Consider the following 24,183-nt stretch of genomic DNA (forward strand, 5'->3'; position numbering starts at 1 on the left):
TTGCCAGGTCTAGTAATGCTGATCCTGACACATGTCTGTGCCTCAGAAACCATTTGCTCCAATGATCTGGATTTGGCTCGCAAATCTACCAAACACTATTATGGGACCTAAGAAATATAAAGGCTTAAAATAGGCATCTCTCCAGCTTAGAAGAGCCTGGAACTGGTGCTACTGGAGGGAAGTTGTTTGAGGAACAGTATAGCTAAAACCAGACAAAATATGCTGGAGCTCCAACAACAGATTTTGAGGATTGAAGAAATGTAATGGTTATGGTTACTGAAAGGACAAAAAAATCCATTGTTACAGAATCTTCAGAGGAATTGGAGGGATATGTTTCTAAAAAAAGTTGTTATGCTTTGTATTACTACAGATAGGAATATGTGGCTTGAGATGATCGGGCAGTTGCAGAAATGAATGATTTTAAGTTAAACCAAAATAGTGCATTGTATTTGGAAAATCAGAAGGGCAACCAACCAAGAAAATACAGAATTAACGAAAAGAAGTTCATAGATACCCATACAGAGCGTTAGTTGATTAAGGGGACTAGTGGAGTAGTAACGTCAAACTGTTTGGGGAATAAAATAGTACTAGGGACAAAGTCTATTAAAAAAAATACAAGATTTTAAAAAATCACTTTCAAAATTCGTCATGTTTCTGATTTTTTTGTAAGCTATGAGTAAGCTTTTGAAGAGACTTCCAAGAAAATTAAAACTCCAAGTGTGAATATATATATGAATCAGTTCAGACAGCATGTGGTCTTGAGTAGTAAGGAGATAAAATTGTAGGTTTGCTGATGATTATTTTAAAAATCACATTTAGCTAGGTAATGTACATGTCTGGAGAAAACTACAATTAAGGCTTTTTCTCAGGGAAAAAACAAAAATGAAAGGCAGGATGCACCTGGCATTCTCTATAACCAGAAGTTCAGTGTAGATTATGTTGAAAGTAATTGGGCGAATGTTAATGGAAAATTTGAGTAAACTTCAGATATAATGAAATTAGATGTAGTAAACACAAATGTCTATTGTAGGAAAGACACTTGGTCAAAAGTACCCTAGTTAGGGTTCCAGAACAGTATTGAGATGCTCATTATTTTGAGAAACATTCATCTTGGGGGGCTGAGATGTTCCCAGCTTAGTCTTTGCCCAGGGTGATTTTTTTCAAACACTGTGCAATAATTTTTGACTCTTGTTAAAAGCATTTGAGAAAGAAAAAAGAAAAAGAGAAAGAGAGGGAAAAAAACCAACACACACCTTTTTCAGTAAAGTAGAATCTTGATCTACTTCAAATAGATGTACAGCCATTGCAAGTGAATGATTGCAGCTTGTACCAAGTTGTGGGAGAACACTTGCGGAGAAGCAGCATGCAGCTTCGTATTGAAGAAAACCAGATATAATTTGGCAGAGCAGTGCATGTTTAAAAGTCTAACAAAGTGTGTTCAGTGTGTGATTTCCTATTACACATGTAAAATTTCTCTGGTGGTGTACTGTTACAGTGACACCCCTAAACGTTAGCTACTTTGGCCCAGTTCCTTACCAGCCAGCGTGCTGCTGCTGTAGGAGTCCTGCTGACCTTTAGAGACTTCAGTAATGCAAAAGAGAGGTAGGAGCATGGCATGGGCGTTCTGCAGACATTATCAGTTTTTCAAGACTCTCTCTCTGAAGTTCAGTGATGTACCAATCCTTCTTGATCATTGTCCCTGGACTTGTTGAGGTTACTGCCAGCATTTTAAATGAGTTTCATTTTTTAATTGCACCTTCTGTTGTGGGCATCTTAGGACGTGTGTAATGGTGCCACATTTCAAGTTCTCCTCAGCAAAAAAGATGTTTTTCCAGGGGGTGTAATCACTGTCTGAGACTGATAGATCTATGTTGCAGAACCATCAATTAAGACAAGCTTTTCCCAGCATATGACCCTGTTATCAGGAATTAAGCCATCCATCGCAAACAGAATTAGGAGGGATCTCCATTGATGCCTATTGGCTAGAAATCAATGCTGAAATCATTGTTTATATGATCTTGCTTTCATCAAACGTTTCTGCCATTTAGCACTCTCCCTTGCCAATTTCCTGTTTGGTGCTCGTTCCCAGTCGTCTTCATTCCTGATTGCAGTTTACAGTCTTGTCGATATTTATCGCTTCTGTTGTGCTGTTAGCCTCTTCTCTGTCCTCTGTTCTTTTCTTAGGTGGTATTTCTGTACTATGTTGGGAGCTGTAAGTAGCCAAAATCTAGTTCTTTGTGTGCTGAGTTGGCTCTGTGATCACATGAACTTACAAGTCAACATCGATTCCCTTATCAAATCCTGTATTGACACCATCTAAGCATACTCGATTACTTCCTCAAGCTCTTTCTTCTTCTTTATCTTTACAATCATCTCTGTGTCTCTGTCACTGAGTTATTTTCCTTTCAGGCCAAAAAATATTCCTCCTTTCTGCCTGTACATAGAAATCTCCTTGACCTTTCTCTCGTGGGATGCCACTCCCTTTTCTCCCTTTTATTTTTCAAGGTATTTATATGTAGTTTTGAATTGTTAAATGTTCCACTTGTCAGCCTATTTTCTGTTCACATTGAAGGAAATTTCTCTTAGTCCAGTTCTTAGCTGCAGCTCAGGCCCATATTTCATCTGTATCTCTGCTTTAAACAAAGCTAATTTCAGTTCATTTAGGGTTTGCCCTCCATTTGGACCACATTTCGTCGCCTTTTCAAGATGCTTTTTCTCGTGCTTTTGAACAAGTCCTGTCTATCCGATGAGTAGTGCAGTGCCTCATTTGCTGCTTGACATTCCCGTTTCCTGTGGATTCAGGTGAGCAGGCAGGATTGGAATGTTGGCATAGCTGATGTTAACAGACTTTTATGCTCACTGAAGAGGAATAATCCTCAATTGACAGTACAGATCACAGCCACTGCTAGGCCATTTAATTTTCTGGGTTGGAGAAGGTGTTCAACTTGAGATCTGTAGTTGTTCATAACAGGCATCCAGCATTTGTTGACAGTTGTCTTTCCAGACAAAATGCGTAACTTGAACAAATCCATAGAATTTATTCCTCTAGCCTAACTTTCTTGAATTCACTCTTGGTTTAGTTGCTTTTGTTGAAAAGTGGGAAATAATCTTCACTGTTCTCTGTGGTTATTATGATACTAGTTAGAGTAATGGATGGGGGATTTAGTTCTTAAATCTTGAAAATGAAACCATACTCATTCATGAAACAGTCGGTATCTTCCAGTTGTGTGGACTGTCACAATGGCCAGTGGAAGTAGAAATCTAAAAAGAAAAAAATAATTCACTGAGCATATATTCACACCGTGTATTTATTTGTTAGTGTCTCAATGACTGTTTTCACAATAGCTGGTAGTGCAGAAAAGTCTTAAAGTGAAAAAGGCTTAAAGTAAATGCTTGGTTTCTTGGTTGCGAAATTATTTGCAAAGCATGTTTTGAATAAATAGATTCTTGGTTTTCAGAAATTATTAAATCTAGATTTTAAGATCTAATGTTGATACACCAGATAGACGTATGGGTGTCGTCTTTGTGGCATATGGCTTGTGGCACTTCTTTCTGAAATACCTAAATGTATCATAACAAATAATGATTTAAGGAAAACAAACTACAATTTTAGCACCTCTGTTGTTAGCTTTACTTTATTAAAATAGTGAAGTAGTGTTCTTTCTGTGGTTTTAATATTATGCCACCATCACAAAGAAGAAAATTTAATTGTATGAAATAATATTGGTGCTTAATTCTTACACTGTACTTTTTCATCAAAGGGTTCTCTTTAACTTAAAGTTGTCATTAAGTAACCAAATACCTCTCCGTAAGTAAATGGCATGCTAAAAATAAATCGGGATCAGATAAGGAGCAAGGAATGGCATCTTATTTGTAAGCTTTTTCTTGTATAACATACTGGAATATTTGTGTGTGGTTTAGATAAATATTTTGACTTTCAAAAAAGTTAATTGTTGTTGATCAGTGTGGTTCTGAATGACGCAGTGCTTCCTTCCCAAAGAGCCAAAAGTTTAATATGCTTTTGATAAATATATTGGTATCAATTGTGATGAAGGCAAGTTAAAGAATGATATTGCGTCAACAGTCCAGTATGAAAATGAGAGTGTGAATGAATGCAGCTGTCAAACAATTGTGTCTTGTTGGTTGATGTAGTGAGTTAGATTTGTATCTGCTACGTCATGTTAATAAACAGGAAATGTATTTGTTTTATCAGGATGTGTAGATGTTAACAGGTACGTCATTTGTTTAAATATCCAGAAATTTTTAACTGCCTTGGTTAGAAGATAAACTGTATTGTAATACCAGGCTGTTCTGTTACTTTAAAATATAATTGAGTTTGTAAAGTAAGAGGCTTAAGTAGCTTTAGTTTCACAGGTACTTTTAAGAGTAATTTCAGAGCATTGAAGATAGCTACATATAATTCACATTGTTCTTAATGCTGTGAATTCAGAGAGTGATTACTTTGGAACTATGTATGCAAAACTGGTTGTAAAGTCATTTCCACTTGATCTAGAGAATGTGGTGCAAGAGTATACTGGGGAGAAGAGCCTCCACTGGTCAGGGATGTGCATTTGGCAGCTGGTGGTACAAGAGGTATTTCTTGAAAGCAATCTCTGTTGACACCAAAGCAGAGTAATTAAACGTACATTAATTGCACAACTCCCACAAAACTGTTTGGCTATTCCTAATCTTCTTGCAAGATACCTGCAATAACCATATCAAGTTTTATGACTATTAAAAACAGCTTGTATCTCTGTGGCATTAATTTTTAAAAGCTCCTGTTCAATCAGATGTTAGCAGCCACATTGCAAGTGCAAATGTCTTTATGAAAGGTAGTGTCCCCTTCTTTTGAACCAAAGGCAAGACACTGCTGTGGTGGGTTTTTTTGGACAAAAATTATGATTGGGGATAGTACTTTTAATGAGTCAGATGATAAGGTAGGAAAGAGACTGGTACAGATAATCTGATGTAGTGTATGAAAAACCAGAAGTATGTGACTTGGAGATGGAAAGAAGAGGAAGTTGGAACAGGGGTATGAAGAAGCCAACAATGGTGGTTAGGCTGCTCCGGGATGTTAAATGACATCCAGGAATCTTGTCAAATGTCTTGATAGTTAAGTATCCATAACTACAAAGATGTTTTATTGTAAACAAATTGATAGTTAATAGCGTGTGTACAAAGATGTTCCCTTAAGCCAACTGATGTACACTAACCGCTGCAAGATGAAGGCGTCTCTTCGTAATCAGTATCAGGATTGTAATTTTTTAAATTATTTTAAAATATAATTTTATGATGCTCTGCCTTCAGATGAGCTCTGGAAGAAAAAAACCACCAGTTATAATTAATTTCTAAAAGACTGATGAGAATTTGTGTAATTCAGTATCTGTTGAGTGTTTCAGCGCTTCAGCCCTTGTTTTATAACACGTCAGGATACTGTGGTCTTACTGGTGATGCATGTGTTTGATCTGTTTTGTATTTTTTGACCAACATTCATTAAGGTTTACATACGAAGGTTGTTCTTTTCTGCTGTAGTGTCTCAAGGTGTGTACTGTAAAACCAGTGACAGAACCTATATTGTGTTTTTGTACCTGGCAGCACGTTCCTTATTTGTGTTATAGTAGTGTCTATTAGTCCCACAGGGGCTAGGCTGTAAGTAAGGCATGTAGTAGAGGAGGATCCATGTCGGGAGAGCTTATGGGCTAAACAGACAAGCTGCATGAAGCAGGGTGAGAGGCACAGGCAGGGAAGCGAAGGGAAAGGTCTTGCCAGTATTTGCCCGGTGTCAGTAGAGCAGCGCCCAGTGCCTTTGGCTCTGCCTGCCGAGCCAGGTGTCCTGTCACGCACCGAATTACAGGTAGTTGAAAATGTTGTGCATTTGTTTGGGCAGTCAGTGCTAGGCTACCAAAGAATATTAATTCTTGTGAAAAATTAATATGTGATATCAAGTACTATCTTGAGCTCTTCTCACTGAATAAAAAAAAAGGGCCAAGAACCTGAGGAAGAAACGAGTGCAAACCCTTCTGCAGAGTCCTGAATCTATTCCGTGTGTTCTTGGTAAAACAGTATCAGACACTGTGCAGGTTTCGAAGGGAGAGCAGGATTTCTCCCATTATGTGGGGTTTAGAGAAATGACATGTTTTGCTTTATAATTTGCATTTTGCAATAATAAAAAAATACTGAATTATAGTTGTTAGAGCAACTTCTCAGAGGCACTGTGTGCTTCTATTACGTGTTGAAACAATCACTGTGTATTGCAGTACAGGTAGTACAAGGAGTCAAGTAAGTATTAGCTTACTGTTGGTTTGGAAATGGTGACTTTGGATAATAACCTTTGCGTGGTACCAGTTATCTATCAGACTGTATTTCTGACCTGCACCTCCCGGGAAACGAATACTTATTCCAGTGCAAAATTTTTTATTCTGTGAAGCTATCCACTTTACAACTTCGTCTGGGATCACTCTAAGCCAGTTGGCCCTCGCTTAAATATTCATCAGACTTCTGATAATTGTGATAACCCTTATAGGCTGGCAAGCATGGCAAATTAGCAAAAAGATGATTGATCTTTTTTTATATGCAGTTTTATCTTCAACCTTTCCTGGATATATGTTATACTATAGTAATAATTTCTTCTCTAAGGTATTTGCCAGTATCTGGATTTGCACATCTATTTACAGTTGCCTTGAAGCCTCATAATTACAATACAGCTGAAATGTCCATTTTCTTTCCCTGACTACAAATAGGGATCAATCGAATTTTAAATGACTGCTTACGGGCTAGCTTCCGATCATGACCTTTGTAAATGATTAGAGCTCACCACTGTTGCTATCTACCTTGAAAGGGTAAGCGGGCAGGTCTGTCTAACTGGCATTTAATCTGGAAGAGAGCCAAAGATATTTGAGCTAAAAACCTAATATGAGTTGGCAAAGAGAAGTATGTATAGACCTTTGCACTATTATTTAGATATTTTTCCACATTTCTTTTTTGTATTTAGGAGGTTCTTGTATCCTGTAGAAAAATGAGATGTGTATTTGTAGATAATGTTATATTGAAGTTATGATAATAAGTGGAGTTACAAAACACATGCCATAAAAATATGAAAAATGGGTTTTCAAACTCTAACTGTACTGAATTTGCTTTTTCTGAAAAAATGAGAACATGTTGTGATGCTAAACAAATAAACCTGGAAAATGCACTAATTGGGATGCATGAAGCAGGCCTGCTTTTTCTAGGCAGAAGTGAATGGAGAAAAGATACCAATGGAGAAAAGATACCATACATCGGTACTTGTGTTGTTTAAACCTCCTTTCCTTTTAAGATTGGCCTGGATAGTTCAGGCCCTGCTTGTAAGTGCAGCTCACATGTAGAGTAACGGCAGAGACACTTCTATCTAAACTCGTCAGTTTGGTTTTATTTTAATGAAGAATTCTGCCTGTATCATACAATGTTTTTATTAGCCCTACTGAATTTCTTGAGAAGTAGCATTGTGTGTGTTTCTGTTGAAGTAGAAACAAGTATGACATCAACGGGATTAGAAAACAACCACTTCCTCTGAATTTATTGAAGGATTTTGCAAACCCAAAGTTTTGAAATAAAAAAAATTTATTATTAAGAGCTATAAATACTTTTCTCTAATTAAAATCATATGCTGCATTACCTAATCAATTATTCTTGTGTAGAATTGATGATGAGAATGTGTATTAAAGTAGTATAGTATTGTTCATGGGAATATGTCTCTTATTAACTCTCTAAAAGGATTACAGTTTATAATGAATAGGCAATCTTACCTCTTCATCATGTGGTGGCCAGAGTATTTTTCTTTATTTTCTGTAGTGTGGTACATAACGCAGCTGGCAGGTTTTTTTCTTAGCGTGAAACTAGTCCAATGTGTTGTTACTGAAAGACCAATGCCAGAAAGCAGTTATGAATTTGGTTTGTAGGGGGCTTTTGTCAGCATTAACTTCAGCTAACATTTAGGTAGTGATGTTTTATTAATTTAGATATGATTATTTTTGGAAGCAAATACCAAGTATATTTGAAATATTCAAAGTAAATGAAAGAAAGTGTTTGAGGTTTTTTGGGGATTTGAATTGGTATTTACACTCTTCATATCAGTCTTAAACTAGAGGTGTGTAGGGATAGTATAGTACTTATGGGCTAAGGCAGTTCTTAAGGATAAGGGTAGTTTTCCAAAACAGTTACTTGGAAGCAGAAATCCTGTGGAAAGTCAAGAGAACTTCTCTATCTTCATTATTACTCCACTGCAAGGCTGCATACTTGAGCTGCTAAAATGGTATTTCTAGGAACAGCGAAGTACTGTTGGGGATTGCTCATGTGTGACTTTCACCTCGTGCTTGCATGTCTGAGAACAACTTTTTGAAGTGACAACAGCTTAAAAACTAAATAGAGGTTTTTTCTCTCTCTAATAGATGCAACAACAAGAACTTGCACAAATGAGGCAGAGGGATGCCAATCTAACTGCATTGGCAGCTATCGGTCCCCGGAAGAAACGGAAGCTTGATTCGCCTGGACTGCTTACCGTAGGAGGAGAGGTACATGTCTATACACAGACTAAGAGAAATTATTATTTCAAAATCTGGTAGGAATAACTAGAGATGCTACATGCTGATAATTTCAGTGAACTGTGTAACTTGGAAAAGGTGGTTTAAATGACTAAATTAGGATTGTGAGTCCAGTTTATCTTGCTGCAGTTAAAATGACATCTTCTCTTAGTTGTATTTGCAAGCGTGAACTTTCAGCAGATAACTAAAGAGTATTCTAAAAATAAGCTAATTGTGGTGTGGGTCTCTCCTTTGAACTGTTCACTGCTTTTATACTGGTTTTCTCCTCGACATAACCCAAAGAAAAACAGAAAAAACAGTAAGGCATGAAGGAATATCCAGAAAAACATAACTGTAGTCTTGCTTACAGTTTGGACCAAGAGCTTGTAGTAATACCAGTAAGTGTGGTTTTGTAACAAAAATGTGTTAAAGCTTTTTACGGAATGGCTGGTTGTCCACTGCAACTGCAAAGATGTGTTTGTAATCATGCTAAATTTTATGTAATTTCAATAAGAATACTGTGCTCTAGAAATAGAATTGGATTTGTTAGCATGATTCTCCTGTTATCTTAAGTGGAGAAGTAGCTATACTACACAGTGGAATGCAAAATCATCAAAAGCGTGAGATATATATATTAACCAAGGTGGAGAACCAGGGTAACATGGTTGTATTACCTTGCATAACTCTGTAAGAGTACTGTGGTGTTTAGTATGGATATAATAGTTGGGCTTCTTTTGTTTCTCCTAAATATGCCTACACTTTAGGAGTCAAAGTAATTCTCCCCATTATATGTGTGTTCTGAAGAAAATGCAAACATTTTGTTTTTACTAACTGACTAACAGTTTTGGCTCAGACATTTGACTGTCTAAATGCAAGGCATTTCCAAAGGCCTTTTTGTTTCCCATTTTGGATCGCTTTTATCTGACTTTTCTCTTTTCATGTGCTAAGATTACTGCTAAGGAATTAGCTGAGCTAGGAACAGAAGTGGGTCTTGTTTATAGTCTAAAGTTGACTTATAACTTCGGATATGTCAGAGGTGTTGCCATTTTCTGGTCAAATTGGTTTCAGACCAAGGGAGCTTCCTGGGTTTTGTGTTTTCCTGTTACATTCCCTTCCTTTCAGTCTTCCTCCTTGTCTTAAATACAGTAAAAAATCTGTTCTCCTTCATATGCATCTGTAAGAAATCCTGCAGCAACAGGCCAAAAGAAGCTTTCATTAGAAGCTCAACTGTATAGCAATAGCTTTGGCTTTCACACAAAATTAATTTAAAAATACTTTGAACCTTCTAATAATGCATGGATCCCTTCAGATTTTAACAAATGTACATTCCCTGCTTGTCTTTTCTTGACCAAAGGAATATTTTCTTCTAAGTATCAGAATTTAATTTTCATTGTGTATTGCCGCTTTTTAAAAAAAGGATCCTTTTGTAAGCTTTTGTAGTTTGATGAACCGAACCATGGCCACCTTCAATGAAACATTTTATTCAGAGCTATATGTCTGCCTGGATTATGGTGAACAGCTCCCCTTTCTCTCTCTCTCAGCTCCTTACTCTCCTGGTATAGTGCTTCAAGGAGACATGAAAGTCTGGGGCAAATTCCAAAGACTTCTGAAAATTTTTCCTTCCTTTTGTTGGTCCCCTAGCCCAAGTTTTGCTGAACTTGTATTATTCAGTTGACAAATTATCCTTGAAGTTTTCGCCGATATGTGCATTTCCTGGAGCCATGAATTGTGTGGCTCTTCTGCCAGTTCAGACTGAATTGCTCCCATCCCTCTCCTAGCTTCTAACCATCCTGGCCAACTCACATTGGTGCCTGGCTGCAAGCTGGTTTCAAGGACTTGGATACTGTATCTGGATTATTCAATGTCTGTTCTGGGGATAGGATCTAAGGTATTGTAGAAGCTGTGTCATGCAAGTTGGCTGCTAGAAACTCCCTCTGTTACTCTTCTGAGCTACTTATTAGGGCAGCTATACAGAAGTACACTAAGAAATGTTTCACTAAAAAGGTACTGGAAATTTGCATTGTTTGCCTGAGACATGTGATTACTCTTCTTTGGATTTGTGGAGATTATAAACAACACAGAAAACTATTATAAGACTATGTCCTGTCTCGCAGACATCCCTTTAGCCCAATTCCACCTCCAGATGTTTGATTTCCACTATGGTCTATGACCCTCTGATTTCTCCAAGCAATTTCTAAGCTTCTTAAGTCCTTGCTGCTGATAATCTGTGTTTCCAAGGTCTGACTTGGCAAGAGCTTTCTTGGCCTGCCCTGTTTTTTTGGTGTTGGGTTTTTTGGGTTTTTTTGTCATGACATCCAGTTTTTGTCATTGAAGTTGCTGGTTTCCTCGTTAATCTTTTTGGCATATATGTCTGCTTTTGTTGCAGCTGGGACACTGCATGTTTGCTGATCCAAAGATACATCATTTACAACTCATCCCACCCCTGCATGTTGCTTTTTTTTTTTCCTTTCCTGAACTAACTCTTCTTGATACTTAGTTGCATTGGCCATTTTTTCAATGAGAAGTGTTGGATTTCAATCCAACTTCTTGGTTCAACAGAAATACTAGCTCATAATTTCTCTTTGGAAATTGGATCTTTTTAATAATACCCTTTTGATCTGAGCAGGAGGTCAATTTAGGGAGTAGTGACGGTTATTTTCCTTAAGAGAAAAAGTTGATGGAAAAGCTTAGTGTTTCTGTGATCAAGTACTGTTTGTTGTATACAGAGAAACAGCTCTTATACAGCTTTCATAAATGTGAAAAAGCTTGTGCTCATAATTGCAAATATTTTTCCGCCAGCACTTTGTTCAAGAGTGTTTTCTTTAAACTTGTTCTCTGTCTCACATTGCCAGGGCTTATTTGGACTTCTTTGCTTGTTTTCAAGCCATAGCTGAATCGACTTTTTTTCAGATGGCAGGATTAGCTTAAGTTATCAAGGCCAAGCCCACATTTGCCTCTTCTGTACTGGTATGGTTGGGGTTTTATATTACTTTTACTTTGGCAGAGGGAAAATGAGCAGTTTTGGAATTACGTTATTTTTGTATTGTATATGTTCTTTGATTTGCTCCTCCATGCAGCCATGTTAAAAAATCCTTTCCAAAAAATAGGAAAACATATTTTATAGAAAAGTGGATGAGCAGGCACTAGACATCCTCAAATAATATTTCCACCAAATGTGTAGCTAATTTTCAGACTGAGATTACACAGTAGCCTGAGCTAATCTGACTGTGATCACTATGCCAATCCCTAGTAGTGCATTCCTGCCACTACCCTGTCGCTGGCTCTGGCTCTTGTTGTACCTGTTGTGCAGTACCCTGTGCTAACCATTCCATTTGACAGATTGGCAGACAACTAACCTAACAACAACAAAAAGTGAGTAGTTTCAGTTTAGCGTGTTGAAGTAGTTTGGCCTAGAGCCTGGTGAGCACTGGAAAAGGAACTTACAAGGAAGAGACAGCAAACTTGAGATCACCTGCTCTTCATTTGCTTTCCTTTTAGTACCTTTCTTGTCGTCTTGTATTTTAGATAATCTGCTAGAAACACAGCTTCCTCTGTAGCAGCCGACAGCTCATCAGTAATTCAGCCTGCTTATTATTATAATGTGGTTTAGATCAAGAGGGAAAGAGAAGGGGTAAAGGGAAATCAGATACCTTTGGAAGAATTCAACTTCTCTGCCTTGCAGAGTTGAAAATACTGCCTTTGCAGAATTTTATAGGATTTTTTTTTTCATTTATTTAATGATACTAGACAAAATTATTGGATATCTTTAAAAATTACTGCTTTTTGGAATTTAATACATGATTATCAAGTTCGGTGCTTAGTAATCCTGAACGATGTTGTGCATTTAGCAGCAGTACTGTCTAATTCTTATTTGCTGTATGGGTCTTGATAGTGCTTGTATCGGTACACAGCAGTAGATGGCAAAGATAGGATGATGGATGACATATACAGGAAAGGGAAGACAGCAAACATTTAAGGTCTTTAGTCCATATCCTTAAGCACGTCTAATGTCAGATTAAAAGTAATAAATTCTGAGTTGCTTTTGTTTATCTTAAGGATTTTGAATCTATTCAGTTCACATTTTCAAACTTTTTTCTTGAATTGCAAGTCTTTTAAGAATTAGGATTAAAAATTGTTTTTGTTTGTGAAATAGATATTTTCATGTAACTTTAAGAGTTAAAGCTTTAAGAAAAACCATTCGACGCTACAAGACTTGGTCAGGTAGCTTTACAAGTTAAATATTTGTAGTGCTAAGGTGGCATGAATGCAGAATTTGCATATTGCAAAGTCGCTCATTTTTTACTATGGAATTAAAGTGTAGAGGTTAAATGTAAGTATTTTTCTGTATTTGATAATAATAATAATTAAATAATTTGGCTTTCCATCAAGACCTATGGCTAGTATCCCAAAATACATAAATATAGAGTATATGTTTGAAATATCTGAGGGTATAATTTGTTTAAATATCAAGTGAAAGCCCTCTCCTGGTACTTGCTGGCACAGATGGTTTTTGAATACTGAGCTTCCAAAGGCAGCTTCAGGGCTAGTTCAGTGAATCACCGCTTATAGAAGACAGTCATTTTAGGGATAAGGAAAAAACCTCTTTCTCACATAGTGGAAGAGCAGTCATCTTAAGAATATTCAACAAATTATCCTAAACGCCATGGTCCAAAATTTGCAGAACCATATGTTAGGCCAGCGCTCAAGGGAGATCTGATACTTCGTGTCTTCTCTTATCCAGTGTATTCCAGCCATTATATTAGTCAAGAAAGATAATATTCTGGCAGACCTGGAAAGTCCCAGAACTACTACAGTAAAAACAGGGATGTTTTGTGTAGAGAAAAGCTAATTACTAAAGTGATTGTGAAATGTATTTTGGGTACAAGGCAGCACATTCTTTAATTAAATTCATCTTTTAGATGGTATAATTTGAGCATTTTAAAGCTGTTTTCATGTTAAGGTTTTGTATAAAGCATGATTAAGATTCTGGTCTGAGACTTGGAAATCTGTGTTATACCAGAGAATTCCAAATGCAGACATAGAAAAGTTACTTAATATTCCTCTCTAGCAGATCTTTATGCTACTAGTAGTTCCTAATTTCTGTGTGGAAATGTAAGGTTGAATTCATTATTATATGGGGAAGCACTTGGGTGCTGTGACATAGTTGGAAAGAAGTACTTTTGGCTACAATATTTTTTAGTTATCCAGGACTGAATGTGAATAACTTGTTTGTACGCGTTACAGCTGCCATTCTCGCTTTCTGCTTGGGTTATTCATAGACATTTCAGCAACCCCTGCAATTATTCCTCAAATCCTTTGTTAATATTTTAACAATATTAAAAAGACATCAGGATACTAGGTAATTTTCTCTTTGGAATGTGTCAGACGTGATATAAAAGTATGATGGAGCTGTCTCCTTGGAAAACCTTGTTTCCTTCCTTTCTTGCACTTTTAGAACAAAAATAGATGTATAGTGTGTCTTGCAGAAGGCTTTGTTATGGAAGGGTGGTACACTGGGTTCTCTCCAAAGTGTCTACTCAAGGAATATCTTGCAGAGTTAGAAGTTCATGAATCAGCCAACATAACTGTGAGGCATAACGGCTTCTGACGGATCTGAAATAATTAGAACCAATGAATAGTCTTTTATTTTGGGGAAAACCAACAGTCAGTGGGATTGCCATGCTCTGAGCAAATCTCTAGGCTATTCCCTCACCTTTTTGGAACTAAAACAATTGTATTCCATCCACTTTCAAAGATCCTTGGAATGACTTGTTCTACAACTCAAGTCTCAGCTTGGTCTTCATACTGTATAGCTGGCTCTTGATACATTACTTTTTGTTTTAAGTGGTCAAGATATGTTTAGAAACCACTGGAATCTACAAATCCTTTACACTGGTTAAGCTTGAATTATATGAAAGCAGATACAATAGACCAGAACGGCTTTTGCAAGTGTTAATGGATCAAGAAGGTAAAGCTTGCTTTTTGTGCTTTTAAACCTGTAGATTAACAGCAGAACAGGAGGAATTTTTATGATTTATTCTATCATTGCCTTTTCAAGCACTCTTTGCTCCATGTGTTGCTGACATGATAGAATGCGATGGTTGTCTCAGACGTGTTTTGGTGTATTGCTGCTGACAGTTATAATTTCATTTGAGGTATCCCAAAACGATCAGTTAAATATATGGGTTTGAATTTTCAAGGAGACAAAAATTAAGGAATCTGTCCTTATAATTTTTTAATGGAATTACATGGATATTACTTTATGAATCTTGGAAAATCTCAGATTTAGCTTCAGCTTCTCTGACTTGTTTTACTTCCTGTTTTCAAAAGTCAAATAAATATTAAAGTAGTTCAGAAGTTAATATCTATTTGAAAAATCAGTCTTATGGAAGATTGTATAGATGGCCTCCTAATTAACAATTGCACCTATTTTTCTTATTCTTAAATAAATAAGAATTCAATTTAAAAATAAATTGCCCCAATGATTAATTTATGTTTTTAATAATTCCGTTTCAAACTGTGTTAGCCCACGATGAACACGTTCTATTTTTTGTAATTCTAGTTTTATTTCATGAAACAAGATTTGTGAACATTAATGCATTTTACAGACTTAGCAGTAGAAAGTAGGAAGGCATTAAAGATGATGCGTAATGCTATGTTTACGGTGATGATTAATAATTCTAACTTGGAGTGAATGTATAGAAATACATTTCTGTGCCTGTTGCAGACAAGCAGGAATACAGACAGTGAGTCAGGAGGCAGTAGAACAATTTTGCATGGATCTCAGTTGACAGGAGGAAAAAGCCAGGCAGCAATGCAAGAAAATAGAAAGTGGCTCTGTGCCAGCAAAAACATTCCTTTTTTCTAGTAGAACAGGTTTGCATACTGCATGTATTCCTTTGATCTATGTAACACAAAATATTCTGACAGAGGTTCAATGATATTAATCATTTTTTCCTCATTGGCCAAGACAAATTTGATTTTTACTTCATTTGGAGATGGAAACGGTAGTTGATCCCACCTGACTGCATGTTGATCTAGCACACAGAAGGAGACCATCAGAGCATTTCTTTTTCTGCTTTTCAAAGGTTTCTTACTGGAGTCTTAAGTAATGTTTTGTTTGTTAAAAAAGGAAGAAAAATTACTGCATTTTTTAAAAAGAAAATAATTCTATCAATGTGGTAATGTTAAATACAATCTTTTTATTTATGAGTACTTTATAAATATAGTGTGTGCAGCTTATTAACATGGAAAATGAGAACTTGGCAAAATTACTTCCGAGTAGTTAATAGTTCATCCATTATTTGTCAATCCCTATAGAGGTCTGCTGCTGTTACTGTGAAAGAGTATTGGTTTTCTTTTGCAAAAGGGAGCTACCTTGAGGATTTGTGGGGACAAAGAGGGTATGTGAGCTTGCTTTTTGGTTTTTGTTCGGGTTTGGGTTTGAGTTGGGTTTTTCTGTATTTTCAGTTATCTCCTCCATTTGTCATCCAGATTTTCAGACACTGAAGGATAAAATTTGTTTTGCAGCCTCTTTTTTCTGACACTTGCAATTCCAGAATTTTTATTTCTTCTGGCTAAATAAAACTGGTAAGACTAAGAGAAAGAAAGTCTGAAAGGGTCTAGCTGAGGGTTTTTCAAAATTGACTTGAGTCTCTCCATTGACTTCAGAAGATAAGGCCCAAGGTGCTATGACATTTTTAGATGTCAAGGAAAATAATTTTTAAAACCTGACTAGAAAATTTCCAAGGTGTAAGTTTTCAACACATACATGGATTTAGACTTGTATCTTAAAGTGGCAATGTTTCCCTTGTAATTGATACTCCTCTACAAGAGTCAGATGAATCATCAAATAGATTAATTTCCTTCTCCCTTCCATCCCATTCAGTGCCAGATAAATTTTGTGGATTTTTTTTTTTCTTTTTGCCTGAAAAATATTTTACTGAAGCTAAGGGTTTGAAAAAGTCTAAAGAACTTAAAGTTTATTAGGATGCCTATTCTTGGATATTTCCAGCCTGATTCTTTACAGGAAGTCACGTTGGTCATACAGAGAGTGACAATTAGGGTAACCGTGAATTTAACATTTTAGTTTACCCTGAGCCTTTAGGCAGTCAGGCTTGAACTTCAAGGGAATCCTATTGCCAGGTTCTAACATCAACACCTTAACTAGAAGTACTGAACAGAACTTTTTGTTACTTTACCTGATGTAAATTGTAGAATCAAACCATCATCCGAGTCCTTCTCCACACACTCACCCACCCCAAACAACAGTATCCAAACTTTGCTTCTGTTAAGTCTTGACTATTTCAGAGAGCCACTTCCCATGGATAATTAAATGTGTCTGGGGATCTCTTTTACATTTCACAAATAAGATACAGACAAAACAGTTTGGAATAATCAGACAAGCTCCTCTTTCTTGAAAATGTGAAGTTATCTGCACAAGCTTTCTGATGTCTTACAGTAGCTCTGTATTGATGCTCCTTAAATGGGTCTTGCCACCACTATGTATTATGCTACAGTTGAATGTTGCCTTACATTATTCTGTTGATAAGGGAGAGGTTCTTAAAAAAAAAAAAAGAAAAAAAAAAAAAAAGCCCAACACATAAACATTTCATTCAGAACTTGCTGTCTTTATGTGTAGTAAAAAATTAGCCCTTCACTTTAACTAGTTTGAATTGGGAAAAAAAAGCTCATTGTGTGAGAGGAATGAAGACAGCCTTTCATGGTTTTCTTTTACCATATACAAGTCTTCCGAGATTGTACTGTAAATCTGAATGGTTTCTTTATCAGTTTGGGAGTATTTCATGTGTACATATTATTCATATGTATATGTGCACAAATTTTACAAGTCAGTTCTTTATTATGGGTTTCATAGCTGATGTCATTATGAAATGACACAGTATCAGCAGTTTGTGGTGCAGGAAAATTAATTGTGATGAACTTTGCTGTACAGTGAAGATGATGTATTTTTAGTCCCTATGATCTTTCTGTATTGTAAGAGTATTTTGACTAGTTTAATTTGGAAATTAATGTTCACACTTCTTCTGCATATGTGGACCAGTCTGCTACCATCCACATACCTCTTTCAGAATTTGGCTGAAATTTGCCAATGATAAAATTTAGAAGTGTTGTTCAAATAATTAAAGTTTGAGCTGAAAGTAGCCTTTCAACTTTGTTAAAAGATTGTTTACAAGTTTACATGAACAGCCTTTCTTTGTAAGAGAGATAGCAAAATGGGTCCTGTTTGGCCACATTCACAACAAGTTAAGCGTTTCAGCTCCAAACCTGCAAGGACATGTGCACATGCTTAACTTTAAGCACAGCAGTTAGTTTGTTTGAAGTTAGTAACATGCCTTGTGTAGAACATTAATTACATGCAATAAGCTTTTTTGGATCGCTATGTATGTCAGTGTTCCTGTCAACCTTCTTGTATTTCCTACTGCGTGAACTTGGGCTTGTGAATTCTTAGCTGATTCTGGTGTAGGAAATGCTTTGCTTTTTTTTCCCCCCTTTTTTTCAACAAAAGCAGGGTTTTCTTTCTAGAAATTGGTATATTGCATGCTCATGTCTCATGTTATTTGACCACAAAAGTCTTTGAGACTATCACTGGGTGTTAAATGCAGGCTTATGAAGTTTCCCAACGTATCTTGAATATTACAGGCTGGTATATGGCTTTCAAAGAAATAATATAGTAAAACTATCTGATAGTGGGATCTTCGTCTTGATGTTCCTTTTGTTACATACTCTGTTCTAGTGAGTGACTAGGAAAAAAGGGGTTTTTGTTTTTGTTTTGCCTGGAGTCAAACAGGAGCATGCTGGTTAAAGGGATTCTGTGGGGGAGTTGGGCTGGAGAGTGCCTGAGGGAACTCGGAGAGACATCTACCACCAGCAGCTTGTCTGTGCTAGCTAATTATAGCTAGGGTACTGTTTACTTTAGTGGTATACTCCTTATTTATTAGTTACTTAGTTACTGCTTGCCTTGAAGTTACAGGCTTGCAGCCAGTTCCTGCAGGGGAGGTGCAATAGGAAGGGAAGGGCATCATGCAGTACTGCAAATCGCAGTGCCCCAACCTTGGCATGTTTTTTTACAATGTTGTGGCTTTTTGTTGTTTTTGTTGTTGTTGTTGTTTTAATATAGACAATGGGAGAGGTGGTCAAAAAGCAAAGCAGACAAGCTAAAAAATGGCAACAAGGAAATTTTTTACAGTCTAGAGGGACTGTGGTGATAACATTCTTGTGAGTATCTCCATGATCTATCAAACTAGGTTTTTTCCTTCATTTTCTTCCTATCTTTGGAGTAAAATCTTACTTTTTGTTCTATGTGAAGTTACATTGATTTGAATAAAATTATTCTTATACCTTTTTTGACTGATACCACTTTGCAGGAATCTGGAGTTAATTTTGTAGGCCAGTTTCGCCAACTGGTAAGTTAGTTTCATATTAGCACTTTTCCAAGCGTGAGTGAATCCAAACACATATTTCACATAGTTAACTAAAACTAAGTTAAACTATTATAAAGATTGTGCATGGAAATCCTTGGTCATTTTAAGAGTTCAAGTCCTTAAAAGTCAGACTTCTAGGCCATTGTGTTGCTTTGGGAAATCTTACCCTAATTTACCCTCTCGGTTTAATGAGAGCTTTGAGCAGGGCCTGTGGATTAGCTATCTGAAGGAGATAGTATAGTAGACCTATTTCCACTACAGGTTTTGCTGTTGCTTTTGTTACTCTGTTTGTAGTAATCTCAGTATAATAAGTATCTCAGCAAACAAAAGGGCAAAACAGTATTTTATGGGGAGGTGAATGAAGAGAATGATGAGGTTTTCTGCTGCAGCTGGTTTGAGAAAGTAGAAGGTATCATAAATAGTGATTTCCATGCTTTAGCAGCATGGAAATAGTATTGGCCCAAGCTGTAATTATCAATAAAAGAGATATTTCTCTAGTCTTTTTGAGCACGACAGTCTCTTGCAGAGCCAGGAGCATAACAAGAGCTGAACCTCTGTATGATGGACCAATTACTGAACAATTTAGAGGAAGCTCTGTTAGGAGAACGAGCATACTGTAAGATCCATAAAAAAGGCAAAGTTTCTATCTCTAAAGGAGAAGGCTGGGAATAAATGGAGCACAACAGGTTAAACAGCCTTGGCCAAAGAAGTGAGTACCCCTAGGCAGACCAGCATCTCTAATCAGTGGTAGTGGTACTAGCTCTGAGGGGAGGGAAATTCAGGCTGGTGCTCTCATGTAACATTAAAAAGGACAAGCAGTCTGTCAGGGGAAACAGTCATTGGTGTGGGATTTCTTCTCTTGATCAAAAAGACAGCAGCACTGCAGCCTGCTTCATCTATAGGGGAGGTGTTGGCAGAGGGCATTTTTTTCCCAGGCCATATCACTGGTCTGTGATACAGTTTTCCCAAGCCGTAAAGGAAGCCACCTACATTTCTCTCTCTAGCAAGTTTTCATTAATCTTTCTTTTTCTTCTTTTAATTTGTTTTCATTTTTATGGTATCACAATTTAAAAAAAAAAGCTTTTAAGAAACATCTTTACAAGGCAGAAGTTGAGATAAATCTGATGGACCTGGAAAATATGCCTGGTGCTTGTCTCCAAAACCAGAATTAATTTTCTCATCTCTATAAGCAATTCTTTATGAATAACATAAAATGCAACTTCAGTACATTGTTTCTTCTTCCATCCTTTAATTGAGCTTCAAATTACAATCTTCTCAACCTTTTTTTTTTTTTTTTTTTTTTTTTTTTTTTCTTTTTTTCCCCTGGACAACACTGACAGCCGTAAGTTTGTTCCCTTTTGGTAAAACTTACATTGCAGAAAATTCTTTTATCAAAAGTTATTATCCTCAACTGTAGCTACAGTGAGATGAGATGAATTTTATGCTGCTGTTGACTTAGCTTTGATCTTACTAAGTAACAGAACAAATCTCTAATGAAGAACCGCAGATACTGTTACTAGCATTGTTGTCAGCTATTCAGGTAGTCAAAGTAATAATAATTGCCAGTGATGATGAGGAGGAGGGAAAAATCAAGTATTCTTTTCATTTTATAGTATACCTTAAATAACTTAGAACCAATATGGAAGGGCTTCCAGAAGAAGAAAAATAAAAAGTAGGTTTTCTCTGTTTGAAGAAAGTGTAAATAAAAATTGCATCTTTGGAAATATTTCATGCCAGTGTCTCATTTCTTGATTGAGAACCTAAAAGAATAATTATTTTATATACTTCAAGAAGTACTTTGAATCTGATTCTTTAATTAATTACTACTTAGTAGTGTGAGATGGTCACTCATTTGATGAGCTTACCTGTAATGGAATATGTTCTGTGGCTTTTCTTGGTTAAAAAAGAGAAGAATTACAACAGGTGATCTGATCTCATCCCAGATCACAATTTTCAGTTTCGAGCAATCATCACTGTTCAGATCACTTAAGCAATAATACGTCATTTTAAAAACTTAATGAAGAGCATCCAGAGTAAAGTCTTGAAGGAATAGGCTAGAGTCAACTTTGTTTATGTTGACTCTGGTCTTTACATAACCAAATCTATAGATTGTGTACATTGTACATTTCAGTTTGACATCTGATCAGTTTTCAGCAATTAATTAAAACTCAGAATGCTTAATGAACATTTTAATGCTTTTCAGTTGACATTCTTCATACGCGCTCCAGCATTCCAAGTGTCTTTAGAAGTCTCTACCTAGATCTAGTTTGTGGCCCATTAGTTGCTGTTATTCACAGTATTTATTTTAGCTATAGTGATTAATAAGTCAGTTTGACCTATTGGGATTTCTTTTCTACAGTGCCATATATTAAAAATGTAATGTAATCCATAATTCAGCTTGTTCAGCCTATGTTGAGCAGCAAATCCTGGTTGGTCTGAAGTCAAATGCATTTTTTACACAAGCGCTACTGAGATGCAAGGTTTCCTGGACTTCAGACAACTTTTAAAAGGTTATATATTGCCTTATGAGCCACTTATCCTGGTGATGATCAAGGCCAATTACTTTTTAACATATTTTTTTATATTTCTGCCTTTGCTATGTAAGAATTGCATACTGCTGTGGTAAATTTATTAATTTGTACTAAGTGCATGCGTGGGAGTTAGCAAAGCTGTGTTTCTGCTTGTGAAAATGTCTCCTCAACTACAGATTCCATAAAATTGTATTTTTGCTTTTCTTATTTAAATTATTAATTTAACATAAGTCTTCCCATTTCAAAATAATTAACAAGGCTGTATCATCTCTAACTCACTTCTGATTAGACTATATATTGAGTCATTGCTTTTTAAATTAAACATGTAATCATGTAAACCTTAACAAAAGTTATACACTTTTTTAAGGCTTTCAGAGGTACGTTTTTATCTCCAGGATTCAATTGGTATATCTGAGTAGCTCTTTTCTGAAGAATTCTGGTTTGCCCTGAATTTCTGATACAATTTACCTCCAGAAAAATAAAACAAAAAGCAACTCATTATAGCTTTTTCTACCCTCTCTGCTCTCTCCCTCTCAAGACAAAGCTACCTGACTTATGTCTGGTTAGAATGAGCATCACGTAAAACAGACAAATCAAGCTGTGTCAGTTTAATCCTCCTTAAGCGGCTTACACTCCAGTTGCATAGAAAGACACCATAACATGGAGAAGTTGTTCAGAATTGACACCAAACTAGAGATTGCGTATCAAAGAAAATGCTTTACCTACCTATTCTGAAGTCTACCCTTTGGTGTGAATTGTTCTTCTAGATCTGATAATAGAACACTTCTGGCTGGCTGTGCCGTATCATCTTGACATTTGGAATACAGATACATGAGAAGCATGTCATGTTAACAGAACACTACAACAGTCATACTTTGTCTCAATTGATGGGGGAATTGCAGCATACAGAGTAATTCATGTTGACAGTAAGAACTTGCAGATAGGCAGCCTAAAATGGTGAAATCATTATAGAAATTTATTTAACTGGTTGAATGGCCATAGCAGATTGCTTGAGCCAGCCAAATCGAAGAGTCTCTGAAGGAGGTATCTTCTCTACTACAAGATTAATTTGAGTTTGGCTTATATATCATTGGAATACATATATTTTTATCTTTTAATACATATGCTAATATCAAAGTTAATAGTAATATAATATAATAGTAATCTTTTCATGACTGTTGTTCAGACATATAAAGGTATCCTTTCCATGGTTAAATTTTGAGGAAAAATACTGAAAAGGTGGCAACTATATAACTGAAAATAAAACCATTTAATTCTTCTTTATATTTCATTCTCCTTGGAAGAATGTGTTAGCAATTTAATGAATAGTATAGTTTCACATCCTGTTTCAATTAATTCACAAAATGTTTTCCATTTGCTTGTTCTTCTGTGCTTTTAAATCTCTTATCCGTGACAAAAATCAGGTTTTTGTCTACAGAAATTGGATAAAGATGAGAGTTTACAGGAGGAGCTGCCTTAAGTATTTAAACAATACTTACTAAAGAATCTCTTTAAGTTTTATTTTCTGTTTATTTTTTTCTTTTGCAAGCTGGTTCTATACTTTTCCCGTTTACACTTTAAGAGTATAAATTATTTTTGTGTGTATTAGCTGCATCGTTATTTTACTTAGTTAAAAGAATGATGTGGCAACCTGGGGTCGTAAGTCTAATGCAGTGGCATCCCTAGGTGAAGAACAAGAGGGATGATTTTTTGTCACTGCATTTTTTTTGCAGGTGGAGCCAGCTCCTTCTGTCCAAGTGTGACAGTCTATCTTCCTGCAGGTTTTGTTCATACCAGGCAATGGTGGCCTTGAACAAGAGGGAAGACTGTTGGTCTGGCAGTATTTTTAATGCATTATTATTTTTCTCTGAAGCACCTGATTCCACAGTCAACCCAGTGTATTTATTATTAGAGGCAATTGACTATGAAAGGCTTAGGATTCTTGATTTAAACCAAACCTAACTGATCACCTACATTTATGTATTTTCTTAGAACTTAATTTCAACAAGTTTTAGTCATACCCTCTAGGATCTCTGTAATACAATTCTGTAGGTACAGCAAATTCTTTAAATCGCCGTTAGCAGCGGAGCACACAGGCATGTTACAGACTTAAGCACGAGAGACCTAAGTCTGTAGAGAGAAATATGCTTTGAGTATTATCCATATAAAAAAAAAAAAAAAGATATCCCAAACTTTGCATTTAAAAATATTTCTCTAAAGTGTCTCTTTCAGTATAAATGCTGATGTGCATTGGCATTAAACAATTGTAAAGGGAATGCTCTGTAGCCCAGTAGGATGGGAATTCTTCCATTGTCAGTCTGGCTCTGCTTCTGTCTGTGGCTTACTTAGTTGACTTTATCTTATGTGCTCTTATCTTCTTCATTGCTATTCATAACCCATACTTTTGTGAAGATGGGCCTTTATTCATAAGAAATATTTGCCAAGTTCCTTGTTCCTTTATGTAAAGGAACAATAAATACTATTTCAACATATTTACCTTTGATTTGTTTTCATTCTCAGTGTAATTATGTAATGTGTATTTTAGACACCTATGTCTGATTCTTGTCTTGTATTAATTTGCCTTTGCATGTTAACAAGCATGAAAAGAAAGAAAGCAAAACCAGTACTGCTTTCTAGGTACAGGGATGTTTC

General features: G+C 36.1%; 1 protein-coding gene across 1 annotated transcript in view; it reads left to right on the top strand.

The window, feature by feature from the left end:
• The window catches only part of LOC121097734 (transcription initiation factor TFIID subunit 4-like), a 146,380-nt gene that overhangs the window by 92,749 nt on the left and 29,448 nt on the right, over positions 1-24,183 (top strand). The window contains 1 exon segment of the mRNA XM_040614990.1: positions 8,427-8,549. Within this exon segment, the coding sequence (XP_040470924.1) occupies positions 8,427-8,549 (123 nt within the window).

Source organism: Falco naumanni, chromosome 15, assembly GCF_017639655.2.
Source record: "Falco naumanni isolate bFalNau1 chromosome 15, bFalNau1.pat, whole genome shotgun sequence".
Lineage (NCBI taxonomy): Eukaryota > Metazoa > Chordata > Aves > Falconiformes > Falconidae > Falco > Falco naumanni.